The 25,400-nt window shown below is 43.5% G+C and overlaps 1 protein-coding gene across 1 annotated transcript in view; it reads right to left on the reverse strand.

Annotated features, from left to right (window-relative positions):
- The window catches only part of PCDH15 (protocadherin related 15), a 2,079,434-nt gene that overhangs the window by 1,354,606 nt on the left and 699,428 nt on the right, over positions 1 to 25,400 (reverse strand). The window contains exon 8 of the mRNA XM_073596339.1: positions 25,019 to 25,129. Coding sequence (XP_073452440.1) covers positions 25,019 to 25,129 — 111 coding nt within the window. The remainder of the gene's footprint in view (positions 1 to 25,018; positions 25,130 to 25,400) is intronic.

Consider the following 25,400-nt stretch of genomic DNA (forward strand, 5'->3'; position numbering starts at 1 on the left):
TCTCGAAAAAAGCGGCACGTGCCTGACATGGAGGTGAGTGGCAGGCCCTCCTTCACAACAGTGGGAGGCAGACAATATTGAACGTATTTCCCAAGCTGTGGCAGCAATCTTAACCCCCACCATAGCAGCTTCAGTGGAAAAAGCAGTCAACGCTGGTATGCTGCAAATAAAAAAAAGAGCTGGAAGAACATGCTTCTCACCTCAATGAGACTGAAAACAAAATTGCAAGCATACAGGAAGAACTATACCAGACACAAGCTACAGAGCAAGCTGTCAGGGTTGGGCTCAGCCCTTCCTTCTCTGAGCTGGCCGCTCAGCTGTCAGCTAATTGCCAGCAACTATCTCTCCACAGTTACTCAGCTGTTGATGATATCATGCTCGTCAGTCCTGCCTACTTAAGCCGTCCAGTCCAGAGGAGCTCTGCCTTCGCCTTGGTCAACATCACAGAAATTTTCTTCTGCGATCTTGTTCAAAACTGGCTTTGCTGACATCCCTTCTGGCTCCAGACCCTGCTTGCTGTTCCACTACATTGATCTCTAGCTTGGCAGACTATCTATGTTTTGACTAAGTTGGTTCTTTTTACTTATATTATTAAACAAGTGTGATTTAACTGAACTTCTGTCTCGGCCTGATTTCAAGGTTTCTGACAGTAGGCAGAAGATGCAGTCAATCCACTTGTTGGTAATATTTTTTCCAGATTGGATGAACTGGATCACCGCATGAATCAGTTTGCCATGGTGTTACAAACGCTCCTGAGTCGCACGGCTTACCTGGAATTTCCCACCTTGGCCGCCCCGGTACAACCTATGTTGCAGACTGACCCTGCTGCTGCTCCAGTCTCTGTGCAGGCACCCACCTCGAGTATTACCTCTATAAGAGGTATGTCTGGTTCCGCTCCGCTTCCCCAGTGATTTGGGGGTGATCTAGTCCAATGCAGAGGGTTTCTCAACCAGGTTGAGATATACTTTGAGATGCTGCCCCAGGCGTTTCCCACGGACAGAAACAAAGTAGGTTTTGTGATATCTTTGCTTTCTGGGAGAGCCTTGGCTTGGGCAAACCCTCTATAGGAGATCCAAAAACCTGTTGTCTTGAGCTACCCTAAGTTTGTGGCTTTGTTTAAAAGGGTATTTGATGTTCCCACACGCTCCTTCTGCTGCCAAGTACCTCATGTCCATCCAACAGAGTACGAGAACTGTTGCTGACTGCACCATTGAATTCTGTACTCTGGCAGCAGAGGTTGCGTAGAACAATGAGGCCCTCGTGGCTGCTTTTTCTCATGGTCTCTCGGATACCATCAAGGATGAGATAGCAGCCCGAGGTATACCCACTGAGCTGGAGAAGTTGATCACATTTGCCATCCTCATTGACTCCAGACTCAGAGAAAGACACTATTTTAAGGAGCGCTTGCGATAGCCTCCTGTATGTCTGCCTCTGAGCTTTGCAGTCCCACCCGTGCCTCCCTCACCTCCCATGCCTCCTGGTACCGAGTCGGTCAGTGAAGGTGAACCCTTGCACTTGGGTTTCATGCATCTCTCTGCGGATGAAAGAGCCTTTAGGAGGGGGGAGAGATTGTGCCTTTATTGTGGCCAGGCAGGTCTTGTCCTACCTATACAGGGAATGCCCGAACCTTGAGGTCCTGTCACGGACAGACCTTAGGTGGTGTTGTTTCATCCCCAGTTATCCAGAAGGATAAGCCCCTGGTTTCGGTCACCCTTTCTTGGGCTGAGTCATACGTCAAGATACAGGCTCTAATCGACTCTGGGGCTGCAGGCCTGTTCGTTGATGCTGCCTTTGTATCATAGCACTCGATTTTGCTGCAGCTGCGTGACACTCCACTTGCCATTGAGGCTCTTGACGGGAGACCTCTACAGCCTGCCCATGTGACTCATGAGACGGTTCCATTGTCCATGGTCGTAGGGGCTTTTCACCATGAGATAATCCAATTCCAAGTTATTTCCTCACCTAAGTTAATGCTGGTTATTGGTTATCCTTGGTTATAGAGGCACAACCCCTCTTTTGATTGGCTCTGTGCTGAGTTTCTCTCCTGGTCTTCACAATTCGGTGAGACATGCTTTCAGAAGGTAGCCAAAGTCCTGTGCACCTCTTCACTCTCCTCCCTGCCAGAGGAGTACCGCGATTTTAGCAATGTCTTTTTCACTTGATTCGGACAACCAGGGGCGTTTTCTCACAGTACATTTCCAACTAGGAGACAGGGATCTTGTGATCTCAAACGTCTATGTACCCAACAACCCTGGAAACAGTTTTTTGGAGACCTATCCACCAGACCTATGAAATACCCTCTCATTCCCCATGTTGTAGCAGGGGATTTTAACTCACACATGACAGATGACAGATCCACCCATAAACTGCCGAAGGCAGTAGTAAACCCAGAGCAAACCCTTCTCACCTCCACCATGGAATCTCTTCACTTTACTGACCTGTGGTGGCTTTTCCATCTGATGGACAAAGACTACACCTTCTACTCTACCCCTCACAAGGTTTTCACTAGAATTGATGACATCTTTGGCACTGACAACATGGTCCCAATGATCTCAGATACTGAGATCAATGAAATTGCCATATCGGCTCATGCCCCAGTTTCAATCTCTGAATGATGCAATCTCTCAATCTAACCCTCGCTTGTGGCGCTTTCCATCATATCTCCGCAATAATGCTGATTTCTAGACATACATGGATGACCTGGCATGGAGGGAATTTTCCGCTGCTAACTCCTCCCATGCTGACAACCACAATCTTCAGTGGTATGCAGGAAATGCCTATCTAAGGGGTCGAGTCATATTATATGCTGCATCCTATAAGAAAAATGCCCTATCTAGTTGTAGGAAGGCAAGCACCCGCCTTAAGCTGGCTCAACGATCCCTCTCTGCCCAAGACTCTCTGGAAAATAGAGATGAATGGCGAAAAGCCAAATACGAGTTTGATAAATGGGCAAATATCTTAGAATTAACCAAACAAGCTCATGCTGATGAAAATTTATACAAATATGGTAACAAAGCAGGTAAGCTCCTGGTGAGATTATGCAAAGGCCCATACAGGCCCATTCATATCACAGCCCCACGGGACTCCTCTGGCACTATCAATAAGACACCACAGGAGGTCAATAGAGTCATGTAAACATTCTATTCTTCCCTTTATGCTCCAGACCTCATAAACCACAGTATTGCCCAAAACTTCCTTGACAAGCTCGACTTACAAATCAGTTACTCCCTCCCAGTTAGAGACCCAAAATGCACCTATATCTGGCTGAGAACTAGCCCTTAGCAAGGCCCCAGGTCCTGATGGATTCTTAGGGGAATTTTACAAGACTCTCCAGAGGATTGTTGAACCTACCCTCCTTAATGTCTACAATGACATCTGGAAAGGAGGGTCGTACCTACCCTCTGTAAACCAAGCCATCCTAAAAATATTATCAAAAAAAGGGGAAGACCCTCAAGACCCGGGTTCATACAGGCCCATTTCACTTTTAAATTTGGATGTCAAGAGCCTCTCAAAAACAGTTGCCAACAGACTTGCCAATATCATCCCCTTCTTAATACATCAAGAGCAGTCAGGGTTTGTAAAAGGGAGAAAGGCTTCACTAAACATCCATTTGTTATACAAATCAAAATTAAAAGGCTGCGCTGCAATAAGTGACATGAAACAAATAAAATAGTGAATACATCCTGAAAAATACAATGTAAATTTCTATACGTGAGTTATAACAGTGATAATATGACCCACACACTGGTAACCAAAGAAAAATTGCTAATAAACAACGTAAAGTCCAAATGCAGAGTGCATAAAAGTGTACAGTTCATATAAGTGCAAAATTTATGCCAGGGGAAAAGTGGTGAACATCCGAATGGTGTATGGCATATGGTTAGATCAACCGGGATTCAGTGATAACAGAAAAGCTCCTCCACCGATGTAAAAAAATGGCCCCTTACCGACTCTTTAGATCTCTTTTCGGGAGATCAAGCAGGCATGTGGCTGTGTAACCCCAGCCTCGGGTATGGACCGAGAAAGTGACACTCATGGACCTCTATGATGGGAATCCTAGTGCAGTAGAAAAAGAATCGCACGCCTGCTTGATCTCCCGAAAAGAGATCTAAAGAGTCAGTAAGGGGCCATTTTTTTACATCGGTGGAGGAGCTTTTCTGTTATCACTGAATCCCGGGTGATCTAACCATATGCCATACACCATTCGGATGTTCACCACTTTTTCCCTGGCATAAATTTTGCACTTATATGAACTGTACACTTTTATGCACTCTGCATTTGGACTTTACGTTGTTTATTAGCAATTTTTCTTTGGTTACCAGTGTGTGGGTCATATTATCACTGTTATAACTCACGTATAGAAATTTACATTGTATTTTTCAGGATGTATTCACTATTTTATTTGTTTCATGTCACTTATTGCAGCGCAGCATTTTAATTTTGACTTGTATAACAAATGGATGTGTCTCACATTGCATGGTTGCAGCTTGTTCACATATAATTTTTCATTTGGGGATAGCGCAGTAATTTTTTTCAGTTCACTAAACATCCGCAAGGTATTGTTGGTATTGGAACATGCTTAAAAACACCCGGGGGGGGGGGGGGATTTTGCCATTATGACTCTGGACGCAGAGAAAGCCTTTGACAATGTCAGCTTCGATTGGTTTTCCTTAGTCCTGTTAAAGCTAGGCTTTACTGGTTCCTTTAATCATCTCGGTAACTCCATGTATTCTCTACCTGCAGCCAGACTGGTAGTGGCAGGTCTCCTCTCTGAAGAATTCCATCTATATAAAAAGGTATGAGGCAAGGCTGCCCCCTATCACCCTTACTCTTTAACTTGGCCTTGGAACCCCTCTCTAGATTCCTAAATACTAAGGCATCTTTAAATGGAATTCATTTAGGTGAGCACGAGCTGCAATTGGCTGTTTTCGCAGACGATGTACTCATATTTTTAGACAACCTCACCTCCAACATGACCACCATTAAAAAGATCTTTGACGAGTTTAGATTCTGCTCATGTCTACATATCAATTACAATAAAAGCAAAATTCTTCTTCTAGGTCCCATCTCAAACCTACCCTGGACATCCCACTCTCCCTTCACCATAGCCAAATCTTACATTACTTACTTGGGTATCAAGATTGATAAAATCCCTTCTTCACTGTATACCTCCACCGCTAACAAAATCATTCAAGAATTGGAAAATTGGATGGATCAGTCTCTCTCGCTCCTGGGGAGATGTCATTTATTTAAAATTTATTTTGCATGTCTACACTACCCACTTCGAACCTTACCACTGCTCTTAAAGAATAAAGACATCCAGCTTTTGAATAAAGCCACCTCCAAATTTATCTGGCGACAAAAGAGGCCGCACATAGCGCTGACTAAGCTACATCTCCCCAGGGGCAAAGGGGGCATTAGTTTACCAAATATTAGAGTTTATAACTTAGCATGTTTATTGAGGATGGGTCTAGACTGGTTACAACAGGCATCTCGGTACTCAAATTATTCTCTTGAATCTGCAATGACACACCCTTATTCCTTGGTGGCCTTACTACACTGCCAATGGAAATCTATACGTCTGGACCTACAACACAACCTTCTTCTACGAGATACAGCCATCGCATGAAGGGAAGTATGTAAGAGTGAAAAACTATCCCCCTTCATCTCCAGACACTCACCTATCCATGGAAACCCAAGCTTTCCTCTGGGAATGGATCACCAAATGTATACTTTATGGCAAAGAAATGGTTTCACCAAATTTTCCTCCCTATGTGATATGAAATCAGGTACACCTTATGCGTTTTCAGCCATAGTCCAGAAATTCTCTCTGCCAAAATCCCACGTATTCTACTTCTGGCAACTTCATCCGCACCTCTTGTAGGGAAGGAGGCAAAAGATTCAGGTCATCTATAACAGATCGATTGCTCCATGAAGGTTCATACACCATCTCGATCATCTACAAACCTTCACTCAGCAAGATCATTCCCTCTTTTTTCCTCTTCTTCTGTTGAAAACTAGGGAAACGACTTTCTGGATCCAGAGTTACTTGACAAACTGTTGCAGGGATACAATAAAGTCCTCCAGTTGATACCTTATTGAAGGGAAACACAAATGAAAATTCTTCGCGCCTATATACCCTTCCTCATGAACAAAAGCAACCCTCAGTCGTTCTTCTGTCCTCTCTGCCACCAGGCAAGACCTACTTTAACACATTGCTTCAGGTCATGTACATACATCTCCAATTTTTGGGAACAAATCATATCCTTTATACAGGGAATTACCCTGCTGAATCTTCCTAAAGACCCTCTGCTTCTAATCTTTTGATACTGGGACAAGCAACTCCTGACATGGTTCTCCAATGCTAATCATCCTCATAAAGAGTGGATCTTAATCAGTCTTTTTGCAGCTAGGAGATACATTCCTAAAAATTGGACCTCTCCATCCTATCCAAAAACATCACAGGTCAATCGAGAGCTACCGCTGCAACTCCACAAGGAAAAGATCACTACCGATTTTAACAACCCAGTCGCAAACAAAAGCTTCTTCTCACGATAGGGGGGCATTCATAAACTCAACAATACATCCAGAGTCACTCAAGTCTCTTCATAGCCATTTCATCTACTACGAGAATCTCCAATCACAAGATATATATGCTATATGTAGAAAACTCATTCTCCAATCATTGTCCTCCTTCCCCACAGGGTACATTGATTATCCATCCCCCCCCCCCACTTATCCTTAATTTTATCTATATTTTCACTTGTATCAGTATATTTTTATTTTTCGGGTGACGCAGAGTTCCTCCTTTCGCTCACACTATATATCTGTATGACTAGTTCTTCAATAAATTATTTTGAAAAAAATGCCTCATGAGCTGCACAAATTTTGTGAAAATGTACAAATCCCATTGGTTGATCTCTCAGGATGTTATCAAGAGTGTAAACTCACAGCACCTGTACAAAGTCCTCCATCACACCATTCTTCTCCAAAGAAAATGCCGCATAAAAAAAGCAAACATAACAAATCCATTGGTACTGGCTCTACTTCATCCTCTCCGAGGTCTAAACTACCTAGAATCAAATAGGACACTTGAACCTCACGGCAAGAGATGCTGTTTGCTTTAAATCCACATTTTTCTGAGTTTGTTTCACTTCAGTTTACAGGATTCCTCCCACCACTGATTTTCCTTTGAGAGGAGACTTTTAGTATCCTAGCACTGGGATGCAGCTCTCCCCTGCTACTTTAGGTCTAACTCTTCACCAGAAACTCCGTCTATATTAAGAGTTTAAGATAAGAGTATCCTTACACAATAGCTGGATTCTATATGATAATTTGCAGTCCTCGCAGATGCTATGTTGGACTGAACATTTGAGATCCCATATGCAGGGGGGACAGCCGATACAAATGTAGGGAGCCCTGGTGTCCCGAGGGGCCAAGACACCCAGAGGGGCCAGGAGAAGGCAGAAGCAGGTGCAAGAAAGCCATGTGGTTTAAAACAGAAAAGAACTCAGCCGCTTCTGCTCCTCTGTTTTATTGAGTTCACACATCGAGCTCTTTGCTGCTACCTCTGGCTACTTCCTGCATGAGCACTCCTTGTGTGTGTGCTGCTTGTACTCTATTAGGTACTGTGATGGGCTGCAGCTCCTCTGAGTCTCAGCGACATATGTCAGCTTTGTGTAAGCAAGAGCTGGGACTAGAAGACCTCCTTTACAAGTTGGGGCTGTGTGTACAAGTGAAGGGAGGTAGCTGCTTGTGTACAGGGGAGGCTGGAGGCAGGATGCAAATAGTCCCAATGTTCACATTCAACCCAAACAGAATAAGCAATTAAAGAATCTGAGTGCTCTCCATTTGATTAGAGTTCACTCTTTAATACATTAAAAAACTTACGAGAGATTTTTCTTGTTTTCAGCATAAAGGTGGTATACAAAGCCAACCGCTGGATCGGAACCATTTGCATCCTGCAGTACTCATTCCATGATAGTGGGAACAAGCAATTGTTGACATCCTGTTGATACAGGGGTCAATTTCTTGAGATGAGCGAGCATTCTGTGTGCTAGTGGCAGGCTCATTCACCTAAGGTGTTGCTGCATCTTAGATTTTCTCGTGTGGAACAAAAAACTATCCATGGAGATTTTTTTATACTGGGCTGTGGACTGTTTTAACCACTTGAGCCCTGGACCATTATGCTGCCTAAGGACCAGAAGTCTTTTTCCAATTTGGCACTGTGTCGCTTTAACTGCTAATTGCGCGGTCATGCAATGCTGTACCCAAAGGAAATTTGCGTCCTTTTCTGCCCACAAATAGAGCTTTCTTTTGATGGTATTTGATCACCTCTGCAGTTTTTATTTTTTGCGCTATAAACGGAAAAAGACCGAAAATTTTGAAAAAAAAATGATATTTTCTACTTTTTGTTATAAAAAAAATCCAATAAACTAAATTTTAGTCATACATTTAGGCCAAAATGTATTCGGCCACATGTCTTTGGTAAAAAAAATGTCAATAAGCATATATTTATTGGTTTGCGCAAAAGTTATAGCGTCTACAAACTAGGGTACATTTTCTGTAATTTACACAGCTTTTAGTTTATGACTGCCTATGTCATTTCTTGAGGTGCTAAAATGGCAGGGCAGTACAAAACCCCCCAAATGACCCCATTTTGGAAAGTAGACACCCCAAGGAAATTGCTGAGAGGCATGTTGAACCCATTGAATATTTATTTTTTTTGTCCCAAGTGATTGAATAATGACAAAAAAAAAAAAAAAAAATATTTACAAAAAGTTGTCACTAAATGATATATTGCTCACACAGGCCATGGGCCTATGTGGAATTGCACCCCAAAATACATTCAGCTGCTTCTCCTGAGTATGGGGATACCACATGTGTGGGACTTTTTGGGAGCTTAGCCGCGTACGGGGCCCCGAAAACCAAGCACCGCCTTGAGGATTTCGAAGGGTGTAAATTTTTGATTTCACTCTTCACTGCCTATCACAGTTTCGGAGGCCATGGAATGCCCAGGTGGCACAAACCCCCCCAAATGACCCCATTTTGGAAAGTAGACACCCCAAGCTATTGGCTGAGAGGCATATTGAGTCCATGGAATATTTTATATTTTGACACAAGTTGCGGGAAAGTGACACTTTTTTTTTTTGCACATGCAATGTTGTGCATGTTATGCACAACATTTAGAAGCTTATGTCACACATCACCAACTCTTCTAACCACTTGAAGACAAAGCCCTTTCTGACACTCATTGTTTACATGAAAAAGTTATTTTTTTTTTTGCAAAAAAATTACTTTGAACCCCCAAACATTATATATTTTTTTAAAGCAAATGCCCTACAGATTAAAATGGTGGGTGTTTCATTTTTTTTTTTCACACAGTATTAGCGCAGCGATTTTTCAAACGCATTTTTTGGGGAAAAAACACACTTTTTTAAATTTTAATGCACTAAAACACACTATATTGCCCAAATGTTTGATGAAATAAAAAAGATGATCTTAGGCCGAGTACATGGATACCAAACATGACATGCTTTAAAATTGCGCACAAACGTGCAGTGGCAACAAAATAAATACATTTTTAAAAGCCTTTAAAAGCCTTTACAGGTTACCACTTTAGATTTACAGAGGAGGTCTACTGCAAAAATTACTGCCCTCGATCTGACCTTCGCGGCGATACCTCACATGCATGGTGCAATTGCTGTTTACGTTTGACGACAGACCGCCGCTTGCGTTCGCCTTAGTGCGAGAGCAGGGGGCGACAGGGGTGCTTTTTTTTTTCTTTTTTTTTTCTTTATTATTTTTTTGCTTTTTTATCTTATTTTTAAACTGTTCCTTTCTTTTTTTTTTTTTTTTTTTTTTTAATCATTTTTATTGTTATCTCGGGGAATGTAAATATCCCCTATGATAGCAATAGGTAGTGACAGGTACTCTTTTTTGAAAAAATTGGGGTCTATTAGACCCTAGATCTCTCCTCTGCCCTCAAAGCATCTGATGACACCAAGATCGGTGTGATAAAATGCTTCCCCAATTTCCCAATGGCGCTATTTACATCCGGCGAAATCTAAGTCATAAAATGCTCGTAGCTTCCGGTTTCTTAGGCCATAGAGATGTTTGGAGCCACTCTGGTCTCTGATCAGCTCTATGGTCAGCTGGCTGAATCACCGGCTGCATTCTCAGGTTCCCTGTTGAGACAGGAGAGCCAGAGAAAAACACGGAAGACGGTGGGGGGGGGCATTCCCTCCCACGGCTTGTAAAAGCAGTCTAGAGGCTAATTAGCCACTAGGATTGCTTTTACATGAAAGCCGACCGCTGGCTGAAAAGAATGATACCAAGATGATACCTAAACCTGCAGGCATCATTCTGGTATAACCATTCAAAGTCGTGCATGGCGTACCTGAAGACAAAAAAATGGTTAACAATAAAGCACAGTAAACGGTAAAGTATAAAAAATTGCATACCTGAAAAGCAAACATGATAAAACATAATAACAATAAAACATTGCAGAATAGAATACAGTAAAAAAGAGCAGAACAAGAGAGAGAGAATAGAGAGAGAGAGAGCACAATAAAACGACAACTATTTTTTTTTATTTTATATATATATATTTTTTTTTTTTTACACTTTTTTTGTAACTAACTTTTATAACGGTAACCGGTTCCAGGTTCGGGTCTCTCAAAATGCGATGGCATCTTGGGAGACCCTGTGAAAGTGTGTCTAGTCTGTGCAATGCTGTACCCTACGCTAATACTCAACTAATGAATGGTAGCGTTCAAAACATTCACCAATGCAAAGACCAGGATTGTCAGGACAGGAGGGACAATAATAGAGGGTGTCACGCCTATATTCGCGCTTGCTGCAGACACGACATCTTTTTTGGGGGTTCGTTGGGTAGGGGTACTCGGGAGGACATAAAGAAAATGCCTCTCATGCAGCCGACTGCATTTGGTTGGGGATGTGAATGGGGGAAGTACGGGCGCTGCAGAAGCGGTGGGTTCCCAATTAGGATTGACGAATGCAGCAGGAAGGGCACTATGGGCATGACGGGCCTGTGTTTGTCTTCTTGGTGGCAGCGGGACACTACTTGTGCTTACCACCTCACCAGCTTGAACTGCACTTATAAGAATCACCACGTCACCAAGTGTTACTGCAGTGCTGGTTTGACTACGACCGGGGTGTACTAGGCCGCTGGCGCTTGCCAGTTCAATAAAAAGCTACCAAAAAAACTGTTAGCGATCGCAGGTATCAGGCCTGACTCTGCGAACGCTGCAGTTATGCGTTTAGTGTTTTGTAAGTGACAGTGATCGATCGATACTGCACTTGGGTGGGCTGGGCTGGGCCGGGCGGAGGGGCAAAACGCAGGTGCTAGCAGGTATCTGGGCTGATCCCGCTAACACTGCGTTTTTGGGAACCCTAAACTGCTGGGGACGCCAGTATAGATCTGATCGGATCAGATATTGATCCGTTCAGATACTATACCACTAAGGGAGGTGTACGGTGCGTGCGTGGGTGTTAGCGGTACTGGCGCTAATCTGACGCTGCTTGGGGCTGGTGCTTGCCAGTTCACCAAAATACTACCAAAAAAACTGTTAGCGATCGCAAGGATCAGGCCTGACTCTGCGACGCTGCAGTTATGCGTTTAGTGTTTTGTAAGTGACAGTGATCGATCGATACTGCACTTGGGCTGGGCCGGGCGGAGGGGCAAAACGCAGGTGCTAGCAGGTATCTGGGCTGATCCCGCTAACACTGCGTTTTTGGGAACCCTAAACTGCTGGGGACGCTAGTATAGATCTGATTGGATCAGATATTGATCCGATCAGATACTATACCACTAAGGGAGGCATATGCTGCGTGCGTGGGTGTTAGCGGTACTGGCGCTAATCTGACGCTGCCTGGGGCGACGCATATCACCGCCGGGCGATCAGGGGGCTAAACCTTTATTCGGTAATAAACGGCGGGTGCCCTGACACTATAAAAAATAAACAAACTAACCAGCGTCACCCGTAACAGTTATACGGTGATCAGTGGTGAAAGGGTTAACTAGGGGGCCATCAAGGGGTTAAAACATTTATTCGGTAGTATATGGGGGTCCCTGTCGCTATAAAATGCTGACGGCGAACCTAAATATTTAGGTCCCTAACTAGCGTCACCAGCGACACTAATACAGCGATCAGAAAAATGATCGCTTAGCGACACTGGTGACAGGGGGTGATCAAGGGGTTAAAACTTTATTAGGGGGGGTTAGGGGGGTATCCTAGACCTACAGGGGGGTAATACTAACTGTCCCAACACTGTAACTGTCACAAACTGACACCAATGCAGTAATCAGAAAAAAAACAAAAAAAAAAACAAAAAAACTGCTGGTGTCAGTTTGTGACGGGGGGGGGGATCGGGGTGTTTAGTGTGCCTGGCATGTTCTACTGTGTTGTATAGTGTTGGTGCACTCACATACCTGTCTTCTCTCCTCAGGCCGGAACGGAAATTACCGAGCCGAGGAGAGATGACATAATTTCCTTTGCTGCTGTTTAGCATACAGCAGCAAAGGAATGATGTGATTGGCCGGCGGCGATCGCGAGGGGGGGGCCACGAAACGGATGGTCTCCCCCTCACCTCTGATCGCCGCTGGACAAAAGACGACCGCCTCGGGCACCGGGGGGGGTCCGATCGGACCCCCCACCCGCGGAAGGCAAATCACGTATATGTACGTGATTTTGCCTGTCCGTGCCACCTTGCCGACGTAAATCGGCATGAGGCGGTCGTCAAGTGGTTAAACAATTTGCTGTTGCTTAATTGTTTTATACGTATTTGCACTGCAAAGTCTACCTTTCAGTAAAAGCCTAAATATGCCTGAGAAAATATCACTTCTTTTGAGGGAACTTAAAAAGGCTAAGGCCTAAAATAGTATTCCTTCAGGAAACACATTTTAAAACTAACCATATACTAAAAAGGTAACAACTATTTTATGAAAACCTTCCATGCTACAAACCCCCTTGCGAAAACCAAGTGAATTTCCATATTGGTGTGTAGGGCGGCTTTCTTGTCTGTGACCGATCAATTCATAGATCCAGAGGGAAGATATATTTTTCTCAAAGGCACCTTGGAAGACAAACTTATCATGCTGGCTAACCTGTACTTTCTGAATTCTGCACATATTTATTTTTGTCAACATACCAATATGGTTTGCCACAGGATGCCTGATACTTGGTGGTGACTTTAATGTTCCTTTCAACCCTTTACAAGATACCTCATCTGGTAAAACTGGTGTCACATAGAAATGATTAAATTGATACTGAGATCCTCATGTTAGTTGATACGTGGATAACTTTAAACTCCTTGGGCAGGGATTATACTGTACATTCTTTTCAGCATCACATGATCTGTACTCACAATTAGATTATCTCTTTATTATCTCTTTATAAACAGGAGACCTTCCCACTTTGAAAGGAGCCTGGATAGACATCCCATCCTTCCCTGATCATGACCCCACTTCTATCATACTTAAACCATCAGATCAACAGACAAAAACCTGCAGATCCTACTATCTTTGAGCAAATGATCAGAGACTATTAAAACATACTTTACTCTTAACTCAAGCTACAAAATCTCCCTTAAAATTCTGTGGGAAGCTCATAAATGTGTGGCAAATTCAGCAAATGGGGTGCAAAACACAAAAAAAGAAAAATTGACAGTTAACACCCTTTCAGCTACCATTGCTCGTCCTAAAACCCAACATAAATTATCTCTGTATACCCAATTGGCAACAGAGCTATTATAGGCTAGGAAATAGCTACAAAATATTTTGAAACTGAAATCCAAGTATTCACTTTATTTTTAAAAACACATTTCTTATGAACATGGGGATAAGAGTGGAAAGTTCCTCTGAGAGATTCTAAAACAAATGAAAATATTTTCTGTATCAAAAACCCAGATGGTAAATTAAAATATTAAAATAAGACACCATATGAACTAAATAAGTTTGTCTTGGTCTCATCAGACCACAGTACATGGTTCCATTAATCCATGTCTTTAGTCTGCTTGTCTTCAGCAAACTGCTTGTGGGCTTTCTTGTGCAACATCTTTAGAAGAGACTTCCTTCTGAGATGACAGCCATGCAGACCAATTTGATGCAGTGTGCGGCATATGGTCTGAGCACTGACAGGCTGATCCCCACCCCTTCAACCTGTGCAGCAATGCTGGTAGCACTCATACGTCTATTTCACAAAGACAACCTCTGGATGACGCTGAGCATGTGCACTCAACTTTTTTTGGTCGACCATGGTGAGGCCTGATCTGAGTGGAACCTGTCTTGTTAAACCACTGTATGGTCTTGTTCACCGTGCTGCATCTCCATTTCAGGGTCTTGGCAATCTTGTTATAGCCTAGGCCATCTTTATGTAGAGCATCAATTTTTTTTCAGATCCTCAGAGAGTTCTTTGCTATGAGGTGCCATGTTGAACTTCCCTTGACCAGTAAAAGAATGAAAACGATGACATCAAATTTAACACACCTGCTCCCCATTCATGCCTGAGACGTTGTAACACTAACAAGTCACATAACACTGGGTAGGGAAAATGGCTAACTGGGCCCAATTTGGACATTATCACTTAGGGGTGTACTCACTTTTGGTGCCAGCAGTTTAGACATTAATGGCTGTGTGTCGAGTTATTTTGTGGGGACAGCAAATTAACACTGTTATACAAGCTGTGCACTCACTACTTTACATTGTAGCAAATTTCTTCAGTGTTGTCACATGAAAAGATAGAATAAAATATTTACAAAAATGTGAGGGGTATACTCACTTTTGTGAGATACTGTGTATAATATATATACATATACACACTGTGTGTGTGTGTGTATATATATATATATTATATATATATATATATACACATATACACATATATATACATACACACCGCAAATGCCCGATATGTTATGTTCGTTTTGCGAGCAAACGATCACCCGATGTTCAAGCCAAACTTACGTTTGACTCGAACCACGGGCTCATGCCTACTCTTGAGTGACCCATAAAAGAAGAGATATGATTACAGGCTATTAAAGAATTAAAGTTGGGCAACAGCCCTGGCCCTGATGGCTTTATATCACAATATTATAAAGCTTTTGCCAGCCTACTTAAATTACCTCTTCTCCAGGTCTTAAATTCGTTGAGCGAACCAAGTGTTCCAATATTCCTACTTAGCATTGACTTAAAATTATTGGCTTAGAAATTAGTGAACCGATTGAGACCCTTACTTTTGAAGATCATGAGGCCAGAACAAGTAATATTACTAAAGTGCTCAATTTGAAATACAGATCTCGAATTGAGAAGATTGAGGGTCTTCTCCTGTCAACGGATGTGGAGAAGCACTTTGATCGAGTGGCATGGGATTACATTTTTGCAGCATTTACCATATAGGCCTATGTTAGAAGATGTTGTCAAGGATTGTCTATCGTTCTCCCACTGCAAAAATTATAAACAGTAGCAGACAGGCCTGTCCGCTATCTCCACTGCTATTTATTTTAACTTTAGAACCATAAGCGGTTTTTGTAGTAGCAGGGAGAGAATACAAAACTGCAGCTTATGCAGATGACTTACTATTCTTCCTAACTCAACCCCATATATCTATTGGAGGCTTTAAACCTCTCTCCTAACAGAGACACTGTACAACACACAATGAAATTTCTCTTTTAAATGGGAAGAAAGGGTTACCCATCAATGCCCACAAGTGCATCCTATCAATGCCCACCAGTGGTGCCAATCAGTGCCTCATCAGTGCCACCTAGCAGTGCTGCCTATCAGTGTCACCTACCAGTGGCGATCAGTGTCCATCACTGCCACCCATCAGTGCCCATCACTGCCACCCATCAGTGCCCAGTGCCAGCTATCAGTGCCACCTATTGGTGCCCTTCAGTGCACCCCAATGCCCATCAGTGCCACCCATCAGTGCCCACCAGTGCCACCTTATCAGAGCCCATCAATGCAGCCTATCGGTGCCCATCAGTGCAGCCTCATCAGCGTACATCAATGAAGGAGAAAAATTACCTGTTTGCCAAATTTATTAACAAAATATAAAACGGCTTTGTATTTTTTTTTTTTTAATTAAAGTTTTTTTACATTTTTTTAACTAAAAATAAAAAACCCAGATGTGATTAAATACCACCAAAAGAAAGCTCTATTTGTGGGAAAAAAATTATAAAAATGTCATTTGGGTACACTGTTGTATGACCGCGCAACTGACGTTCAAAGAGTGACAGCGCTGAAAGTTGAAATTTGGTCTGGGCAGGAGGCGGGTTCAGGTGCCCAGTAAGCAAGTGGTTAAACACTTACCTGAGCCCTATATAGATCCACCATTGTGCCTGGTTTCAGTTCTTCTCTCCCCACACTCACAGACTTGCTGAGTTGAGCAGGAGCCATTGGCTTCTGCTGTTGTCAGTCAAATCATGTGAGAAGGGAGTGGGACTACTGGACACACACAGCCCAGCTGATTAACATATCTGTACATTGCCCTTTAGGAGGCGGCTCGTGCGCCCGCCGGGAGCTCCGTGACCGTGATCACGGGTCCCATGGACTTGATGTCCGCGGCATACCCGCGATTGTCTCACAGTGAGGAAGAACGGGGGGATGCTAATGTAAACAAGCATCTCCCCATTCTGCCTAATGACACTGATCACACTCCCTGTAATCGGGAGCAGTGATCAGTGATGTGCCACACACAGCCCCTCCCCCCCACAGTTGGAATCACTCCCTAGGACACACGTAACCCCTAAAGCGCCACCTAGTGGTTAACCCCTTCACTGCCAGTGACATTTACACAGTAATCAATGCAATTTTTTAGCATTGATCGCTGTATTCATGCCAATGGTCCCAAAATTGTGTCAAAATTGTCCAATGTGTCTGCCATAATGTCGCAGTCATGATAAAAATCGCTGATCACCGCCAGTACTAGTAAAAAAAAACCTATCAATAAAAATGCCATAAAACCATCCCCTATATTGTATATGCTATAACTTTTGCGCAAACCAGTCAATAAATGCTTATTGCGATTTTTTTACCAAAAATATGTAGAAGAATACGTATTGGCCTAAATTGGATGGGGAATCCGCGCAACGGAAATGAGTAAAGACAAAGTGTTGGACTGCTGCCCTCACACACGCAATCTCCACCGAAGTGGAGTGAGCGAAGAGTAAATATAAAATAAAGAGTGAGTCTGGCACCGTCCTAAAATTTTATTATCAAAAAGAAAAAAACCTCCTTAGTGATTAACTGTGAACAAGGAGAAAATGTTAAGATGACTTGTGCTATGTATCATAGAAGGTGGAAAAATAAAGAGTTAAAATAAGATGAATAATCAAAAGTAAAACATAAGTAATAACACATGGCATGCAGCTGTGATGATAATTACATAAACCTTAAAATAGTGTTATTGTAATCACACATAAATAATACACTGAGTGATAATTAAACAATCCTTAAAAAATAGTGTTATTGTAATCACTCTTTAATAATATACTGGTTAACTCAGCCGTGATTCGTGCACAGTGCACCAAAAGTGAAAGTCTTCAATCTATGTGAATTCCTCGGTGTTTCCCTTTAAGACAAGGCAGGCATATTCAACTTGTATCTGCTACTATTTTTATGGTGACCGGGTGCTTGTGTCTCATGCTGTGATCGTGCAGACACTCACCAGCTTCTATAGCCCCTGCAGGGGTAACGTGCAGTCACAGTGTGTGCCACTGTGCGGCAGTCCTTGGCATGTTCAGGATCGGGATACCATTTGAGCATGAAGGAAAGAGGAGATTCCCATAGTGTAAAACCACAAACACTTTTATTTACATTAGATGACAAGCTGGTACTTACATTATAGTGGTTTCAAACAAGCAATGAAATGTCATCCGAGAAATGTCAGGTTCAAAGTCTGTGTTCGCTGGGAGATGGTGCAAGGCTTCAGAATTAGGCCACGCCCTACGCGCGTTTCATCAGAGGACATCTACGGGAGTGCTCCCGTCCTCTGACAAAACACACATAGGGCGTGGCCTAATTCTGACGCCTTGCACCATCTCCCAGTGAACACAGACTTTGAACCTGACGTTTCTCGGATGACATTTCATTGCTTGTTTGAAACCACTATAATGTGAGTACCAGCTTGTCATCTAATGTAAATAAAAGTGTTTGTGGTTTTACACTATGGGAATCTCCTTATTCCTTCATGCTCAAATGGTATCCCGATCCTGAACATGCTAAGGACTGCCGCACAGTGGCACACACTGTGACTGCACGTTACCCCTGCAGGGGCTAAGGAAGCTGGTGAGTGTCTGCACGATCACAGCGCGAGACACAAGCACCCGGTCACCATAAAAATAGTAGCAGATACAAGTTGAATATGCCTGCCCTGTCTTAAAGGGAAACACCAAGGAATTCACATAGATTGAAGACTTTCACTTTTGGTGCACTGTGCACGAATCAAGGCTCGGTTAACCAGTATATTATTAAAGAGTGATTACAATAACACTATTTTTTAAGGATTGTTTAATTATCACTCAGTGTATTATTTATGTGTGATTACAATAACACTATTTTAAGGTTTATGTAATTATCACAGCTGCATGCCACGTGTTATTACTTATGTTTTACTTTTGATTATTCATCTTATTTTAACTCTTTATTTTTCACCTTCTATGATACATAGCACAAGTCACTTTAACATTTTCTCCTTGTTCACAGTTAATCACTAAGGAGGTTTTTTTCTTTTTGATAATAAAATTTTAGGACGGCGCCAGACTCACTCTTTATTTTATATTTACGTATTGCCCTAAACTGAGGAAAAAAAAAAATTTATATATTTTTTGGGGAAATTTATTATAGCAAAAAGTAAAAAATAATGCTTTATTTAAAAAAATTGTCGCTTTTTTTGTTTATAGCGCAAAAAAAACCAAGTTAGACTTACCGGTAACTTGTTTTCCAGAAGTCTTTCAGGACAGCACCTGAGAGATAGCGACTCCACCCACCGGAAACAGGAAACACCTTCTTCCTCCAAACTTTAAAGGGAGGCGCCTCCCTACCATACCTCAGTTGTAGTAGAGTAGACCTCCGGCCCCGGCTGGAACACATAAACACATACGTTAGTCCCAGCATAGTATATACAATACAATAGGGTGGGATGTTGCTGTCCTGAAAGACTTCTGGAAAACAAGTTACCGGTAAGTCTAACTTGGTTTTTCCCAAGGCGTCTTTCAGGACAGCACCTGAGAGGATAACAGAGACTTACCCCCTTAGGGCGGGACAAAAGCTTGCAGAACCTTTCTGCCAAACGCCTGATCATTAGCAGATGTGAGGTCCAGCCTGTAATGTTTCACGAATGTGTGAAAACTCGACCATGTTGCCGCCTTGCAGATTTGTTCAGGGGTGGCACCAGCTCTCTCTGCCCAAGTGGCCGCTAATGCTCTTGTTGAGTGTGCAGAAATTCCTGCTGGAGGAGACACACCTGCATGCGAATAAGCCTCTGAAATGGCTAGCTTCAGCCACCTCGCTAAAGAGATTTTAGAAGCCTGGCAACCTTTCCTGTTGCCCGAAAATAGCACAAACAGGGAATCTGAATGTCTAAAGAGCTTTGTCCTTTCCAAGTAACACAACAAAACTCTTCTAACATCCAACATGTGAAAACAAGTCTCCTTCTCCCCTACTGGGTTGGGGCAGAAGGTCGGAAGTACAATGTCCTGAACACGATTTTGTACTGAAGCTACCTTTGGTAAGAATTTCTGATCTGTTCTAAGTATACCCTATCTGGGAAGATAAATAGGGTTCCTTAACTGATAAAGCATTAAGCTCACTGATCCTGCGTGCAGAGACCATGGCAATCAGAAACACAGACTTAAAAGTGAGATATCTGAGTGGCGCTTCTTCCAAAGGTTCAAAGGGACTCCTTGTTAGAGACTGGAGGACTATCGACAGATCCCATTTGGGAAACAACTTAAGTGGTGCTGGTCTGGATCTCGTAAGGGATCTGAAAAATCTGGTTACCAATGGATCTGAGGCCACCGATCTTTCTAGGAACACTGCTAGCGCAGCCACCTGTACCTTCAAGGTACTAACTGCTAGTCCCTTGTCAGCACCAACCTGTAAAAATTCCAGAATGGTAACAAGACTCCCTGGGTCCTGGTCAGATGAATTACACCATGTATTGTAAACCTTCCAGACCTTGGAATAGATATTTCTAGTCACCCTTTTCCTACTGGATAATAGCGTTGAGATTAACCGGTTGGAAAAACCTTTGCTTCTTAAGAGCTGCTCTTCAGATACCAGGCTGTGAGCGCCAAAGTGGCTACCTCTGAGTGATTTACTGGCCCCTGAAATAGTAAATCGTGCCTGAGGGGCAGATGCCAATAAGGCCTGACTGCCATTTTCAGAACGGTTGAAAACCAAGCCCTTCTTGGCCAAAAAGGCGTGATTAGGATAACCGGTACCATTTCCCTTTGAATTTTTCTTAATACTAAGGGAATTAACTGGAATGGGGGGAAAGCGTAGCAGAGATGGAATCTCCATGGATACGCCAAGGCATCTGTTCCTAGTGACCCGTCGTGATTGCTTAGGGAAAAAAAATTGCGGAACCAAGGCATTCTCCTTTGAGGTGAACAGGTCCACCTCTGGCAGCCCCCACTTCTCGACAATCATGGCGAAAACCTCTGGGTTCAGCGACCATTCTGCTTCCCGAATGGGGTTTCTGCTCAGGAAATCCGCCACCCCGTTCAGGGATCCCTTTAGATGGACTGCTGATAAAGACAGCAAGTGTCCTTCTGCCCAACGGAGAATGCTCATGGCTAGTACTTGCAGCGATTTGCTCCTTGTACATCCCTGCCTGTTTATATAAAAGCCACGGCCGTGGCATTGTCTGTTAGTATTTGAACATGCTGGGCCCAAAGCCCCTGAGCAAATGACTTCAGAGCCAAGTCGATCGCCTTGAGCTCTCTCCAGTTTGAGGACTTGGTCGCCTCTTTCCTGGACCAGTTTCCCTGAGTGAAACCCTTTTCTAGGTGGGCTCCCCAACCCCAGGAACTGGCATCGGTTGTCAGCCTTTTTTCGATTGGAAAGGCCCAGACTAACCCCTCCGATAGGATATCCTGCCTTTTCCACCACCATAGTGACCTCTTCACTTGGGTTGGAACTCTTACCTCTGAGTCTAGGGATTCCAAATTGTGATCCCAAGATCTCAGAAGAAAAGCCTGCAGATGTCTGAAGTGTAGTCTTGCCCACTGAACAGCTGGCATTGACGAAGTCAGAACACCCAGGGCTGACATGACCAATCTTACCGTCAGCTGCTGGTTGGTCTGCAAGAAAGACACTGTATCCTGGATTTTTCCTTTCTTTGAAGGAAGAAAAATTTTTTGGCTTACCGAATTTATTATATACCCTAGAAACCGAATCTCCTGAGATGGTTCCAGGGAAGATTTTTGGAGATTTAGGATCCAACCTAGAGACTCCAGATGGCTGCATGCTCTGCTTAAATTGTGCCTCAATTCCTCTCTTGAGGGGGCGAAAAATAGCAGATCGTCTAAGTAAGGAATTACTGCGATTCCCTGAAGATGCAGCGGAGCTAGGGCCTCTGCCATTACTTTGGTGAAAATTCGGGGTGCGGATGATAGCCCGAAGGGTAGGGCTCTGAATTGCAGATGCTGAATTCTGCCTTCCAACCTTACCGCCAACCTGAGAAACCTCTGGGACTGGGATGAGATTGGAATATGCAGGTATGCATCCTTTAGATCCACTGACGCCATGAAACAACCTGGAGTCAGAAGATTTCTGGCGGTGAAAATTGAGTCCATCTTGAACCTTCTGTATTTGATGGCTCTGTTTAGTGGCTTTAAATTGAGAATTAAACAAAATCTTCCTGTTGGTTTTTTTTACCAGGAAGACATGTGAATAGAAGCCCTCGTGCCATTCTTCTGGTGGCACTGGAATTACTACACCCTGTTGCATCAGTTCCTCCAGAGAGGATTTCATGGCCAGGGCCCTTATTGGATCTCGAGGAGCATTTGTTACCAGAAACCTTCTTGGGGGGCTTCTGGAAAACTCGAGAGTCTAACCCTGCGAGAGAGTGGTCAGAATAAACTGATTTGAAGTTATCCCTGACCACTGCGGAAGAAACTCTCGTAATCTTCCGCCGACCCGCAGAGATGAGTCATTGTGAGTTTTCGGCCTGTGAAGGAGGACGGAAGAGAATTCCGCCTTTGCCCTTCGCCTTTTGCGCGGACCAATTTTTTCTCCTGCCCTGAAACTTATTTTCCTGCTGTTGCTGTTGAGTTTTTTGAGGTCGAAAAAGACGTTTTGGGGTCTGCTTTTTCTTTTTGACCGGGAAGGACTTCTTCTCATTGGCAGTTCTGTCTAGGATATTATCTAGATCAGGGCCAAAAAGAAGGTCACCTGAAAAGGGAATACCACAAAGTTTACTCTTTGAAGCTGTATCACCTGGCCAGGTTTTTAGCCATAAAGCTCTTCTCGCAGCATTTGCTAAAGCTGCAGACCTAGCTGACATTTTGATAGCTTCAGCCGAAGCATCTGCAATATAAGCAACCGCAGAAATCAGGGTAGGAAAGGAATCTAAGATCTCCTGCTTGGAGGAATCTGCCACTATATGAGATCTAAGTTGGTTCACCCAGTATTCCAGATTCCTGGCTACACAGGTTGTGGCCATTGCTGGTTTTAAATTGCTCATGATTGATTGCCATGATCTCTTGAGCAAAAGATCCATGCGTTTGTCCATTGGATTCCTTAGAACACCCATGTCTTCAAAAGACAGGTCTGTGGATCTTGAGACCTGTGAAAAGGCTGCATCCAACCTGGGCACCTTATTCCACACCGCAGAAGGGTCCTCCTCAAAAGGGAAGCGCCTTTTGTGGGCTCTGGAAAAAAAGGGCTTTTTCTCTGGATCTTGCCATTCTTTAGTAATGGCGTCAGAAATGACCGAATGAACCGGAAATGTTCGCCCCTTAGGCTTATTTAACCCTGCATACATGCGGTCATGAAGAGATAACTCCTTCTTTTCCTCACTTAAGCCAAGTGTAACATGGATAGCCTTAAGGAGTCCGTCTACCTCCTCTAGGGAAAGCTTAAATTTGGAAGGAGCCACCTCCGCTTCCTCACCCTCCTCCTCCGAATCTTTAACGGAAGGCGTAGGGGATTGCTCTTCCCTGATAGAGGGGCCCTCAGGTAAAGCTTCTACCATGGGGAAAGAAATAGAACCCTGGGAAGCCTCAGAAGTGGATGGCTGACTAGCAGCTGGATTAACTAAAGAGTCACGAAAAGTCTGAATCGTGGCGTATAGTTCCTTCTTTACAGAGGCAACCAGATCATCACAATCCGAAGCTGATTCCTCCTTAACTAAAGAAGTGATGCATGTACTGCATAAGACTTTTTTCCAATTTTCTCTCATTTTGGCCCTGCAAGAAGGACATCTCTTTTTTGGGTCAGAGCTTTTAGCCTGTGAGAGAAAAAACAAAAAAAGGGAAAAAAACCAGGGGACCTTTTAGTGAGACCCGGTCTCAGCTACACAAGAATCACCCACAGGTGCACTAAGAAGAAACCAGTCAGCCTCTAGTGCCCAGACAGGCCCCTTGCCACTAGGGGGTAAGAAAAAAGAAAATAGACCAAACCCAGGAAAAGGAAGAAAGGCAGACTTAAACTGCTGCTCCTACCTGAGCTTTACTGGCGCCTGTGCCTGTCCCCACCGCTGCAGACGCTGAGTCCTCCATCTCTGGTGTGCAGCTCCTCACTTGTGGCTTCATATGCCGCTTCCGGACTCCCATAGTGCATCTGCACCGGACCGGAAGCGGAAGTAGGCGCCAGTTCCTGTCCTCCCTCCTCCCCCCTTGCATCCACGCCGGAAATGACGCTTCTGCTGACCCAGTGACCCGCCTTGTCACTTCCGCCGCGCCTGCCGGCCAAAAAACATGGCGGCGGCGCACGCGCACCGCCACTCCTACGACCGCGCGGATCACCGGGTCTACGGCTCTCACCGAGCACCAGGAGGGGAAGAGGAGCCCGATTGCTACCGCTGCAAAGGCTTGGGTAGGCCGGGAGGACAGCGGGTCTCCTAAAGGAGGAAAAAAAGAAAGGAAGCCCCGTCTCCCAGGAGCATCTGAGAGACCCTGACTCCCCTTCAAAAAGATGTTCCCTCCGGGTCGGAGGAAACACAAAAACTGAGGTATGGTAGGGAGGCGCCTCCCTTTAAAGTTTGGAGGAAGAAGGTGTTTCCTGTTTCCGGTGGGTGGAGTCGCTATCTCTCAGGTGCTGTCCTGAAAGACGCCTTGGGAAATAAAAACTGCAGAGGTGATCAAATACCACCAAAAGAAAGCTCTATTTGTGGGAAAAAAAGGATGTCAATTTTGTTTGGGAGCCACGTCGCACGACCACGCAATTGTCAGTTAAAGCAATGCAGTGCTGAATCACAAAAAGTGCTCTGGTCAGGAAGGGGGTAAATCCTTCTGGGGCTGAAGTGGTTAAAAAAAATGAATTGTGCTACAGTGAAGATATATAAACAGCTGCTATCACAAATGGTGCAAATGTATAAATAGTTATTCAGTTCTTAATTAATATTAAAAAAAAAAAAAAAATCCTGCATGTGATAAATTTGCAAAGTGAAGCTTTACCTCATTTATTAAGATCTGGAGCAAGTGCACTTGCAGTACTCAGTATATTGCCTTTAGTAAGTCAATCACAAACTGTCAGTACTAAATGAATGTAAATACCACTGTGAATCACTCACACTCAAACTCACACAGCATTTACAGTGTGAGTGATTAACAGTGTTTTTTATATTCGCGTCATAGTATTGAGACTTTGTTTTATATCTGTTGCTGTATCTATATTTAATCAGTTAATACTAAACACAGCACATTTTGTTTTAACTACCGGTATGTTATTTTAATGATAAAAAAATGTCAACAGCTTTAAAAGGTACAGTGTTATTATGAGAAACATGCTGAAAATGTTGAAACATGCTTGTAAGGAAATTGAGGAACTTACATTAGCTTGTACTATGACATAATACCGTGTCCTTTCCTCATAATTCAACCTGCGCCGTAACACAACTGCTCCAGACTGTGGGAGGGGGATGTCAAAGGTCTTTTGGGATTCCTAAAGAAAAAAAAATGATTTATGTGTTTAACGAATAATATCTTTCCATATGTTTGATTTCAAAGAAATATCCCTTTTTGAGTATTGAAGAAGTTAATTGCCTAAAGATGATCACCATGCATGACCAAATTTACCTCCAAACCTTTCCCACCTCCTTCTAGATTGTAAATAAACTACCAAATAATGATGTGCTCAGTGCTAGAAGGTAATGCTGCACACTATATTCCGGGTAAAGGGAAAAAAACGAAATAATAAACAAAAAGAGTGCACA

The sequence above is a fragment of the Aquarana catesbeiana genome, linkage group LG08 (assembly GCF_042186555.1).
Source record: "Aquarana catesbeiana isolate 2022-GZ linkage group LG08, ASM4218655v1, whole genome shotgun sequence".
Taxonomy (NCBI): Eukaryota; Metazoa; Chordata; class Amphibia; order Anura; family Ranidae; genus Aquarana; species Aquarana catesbeiana.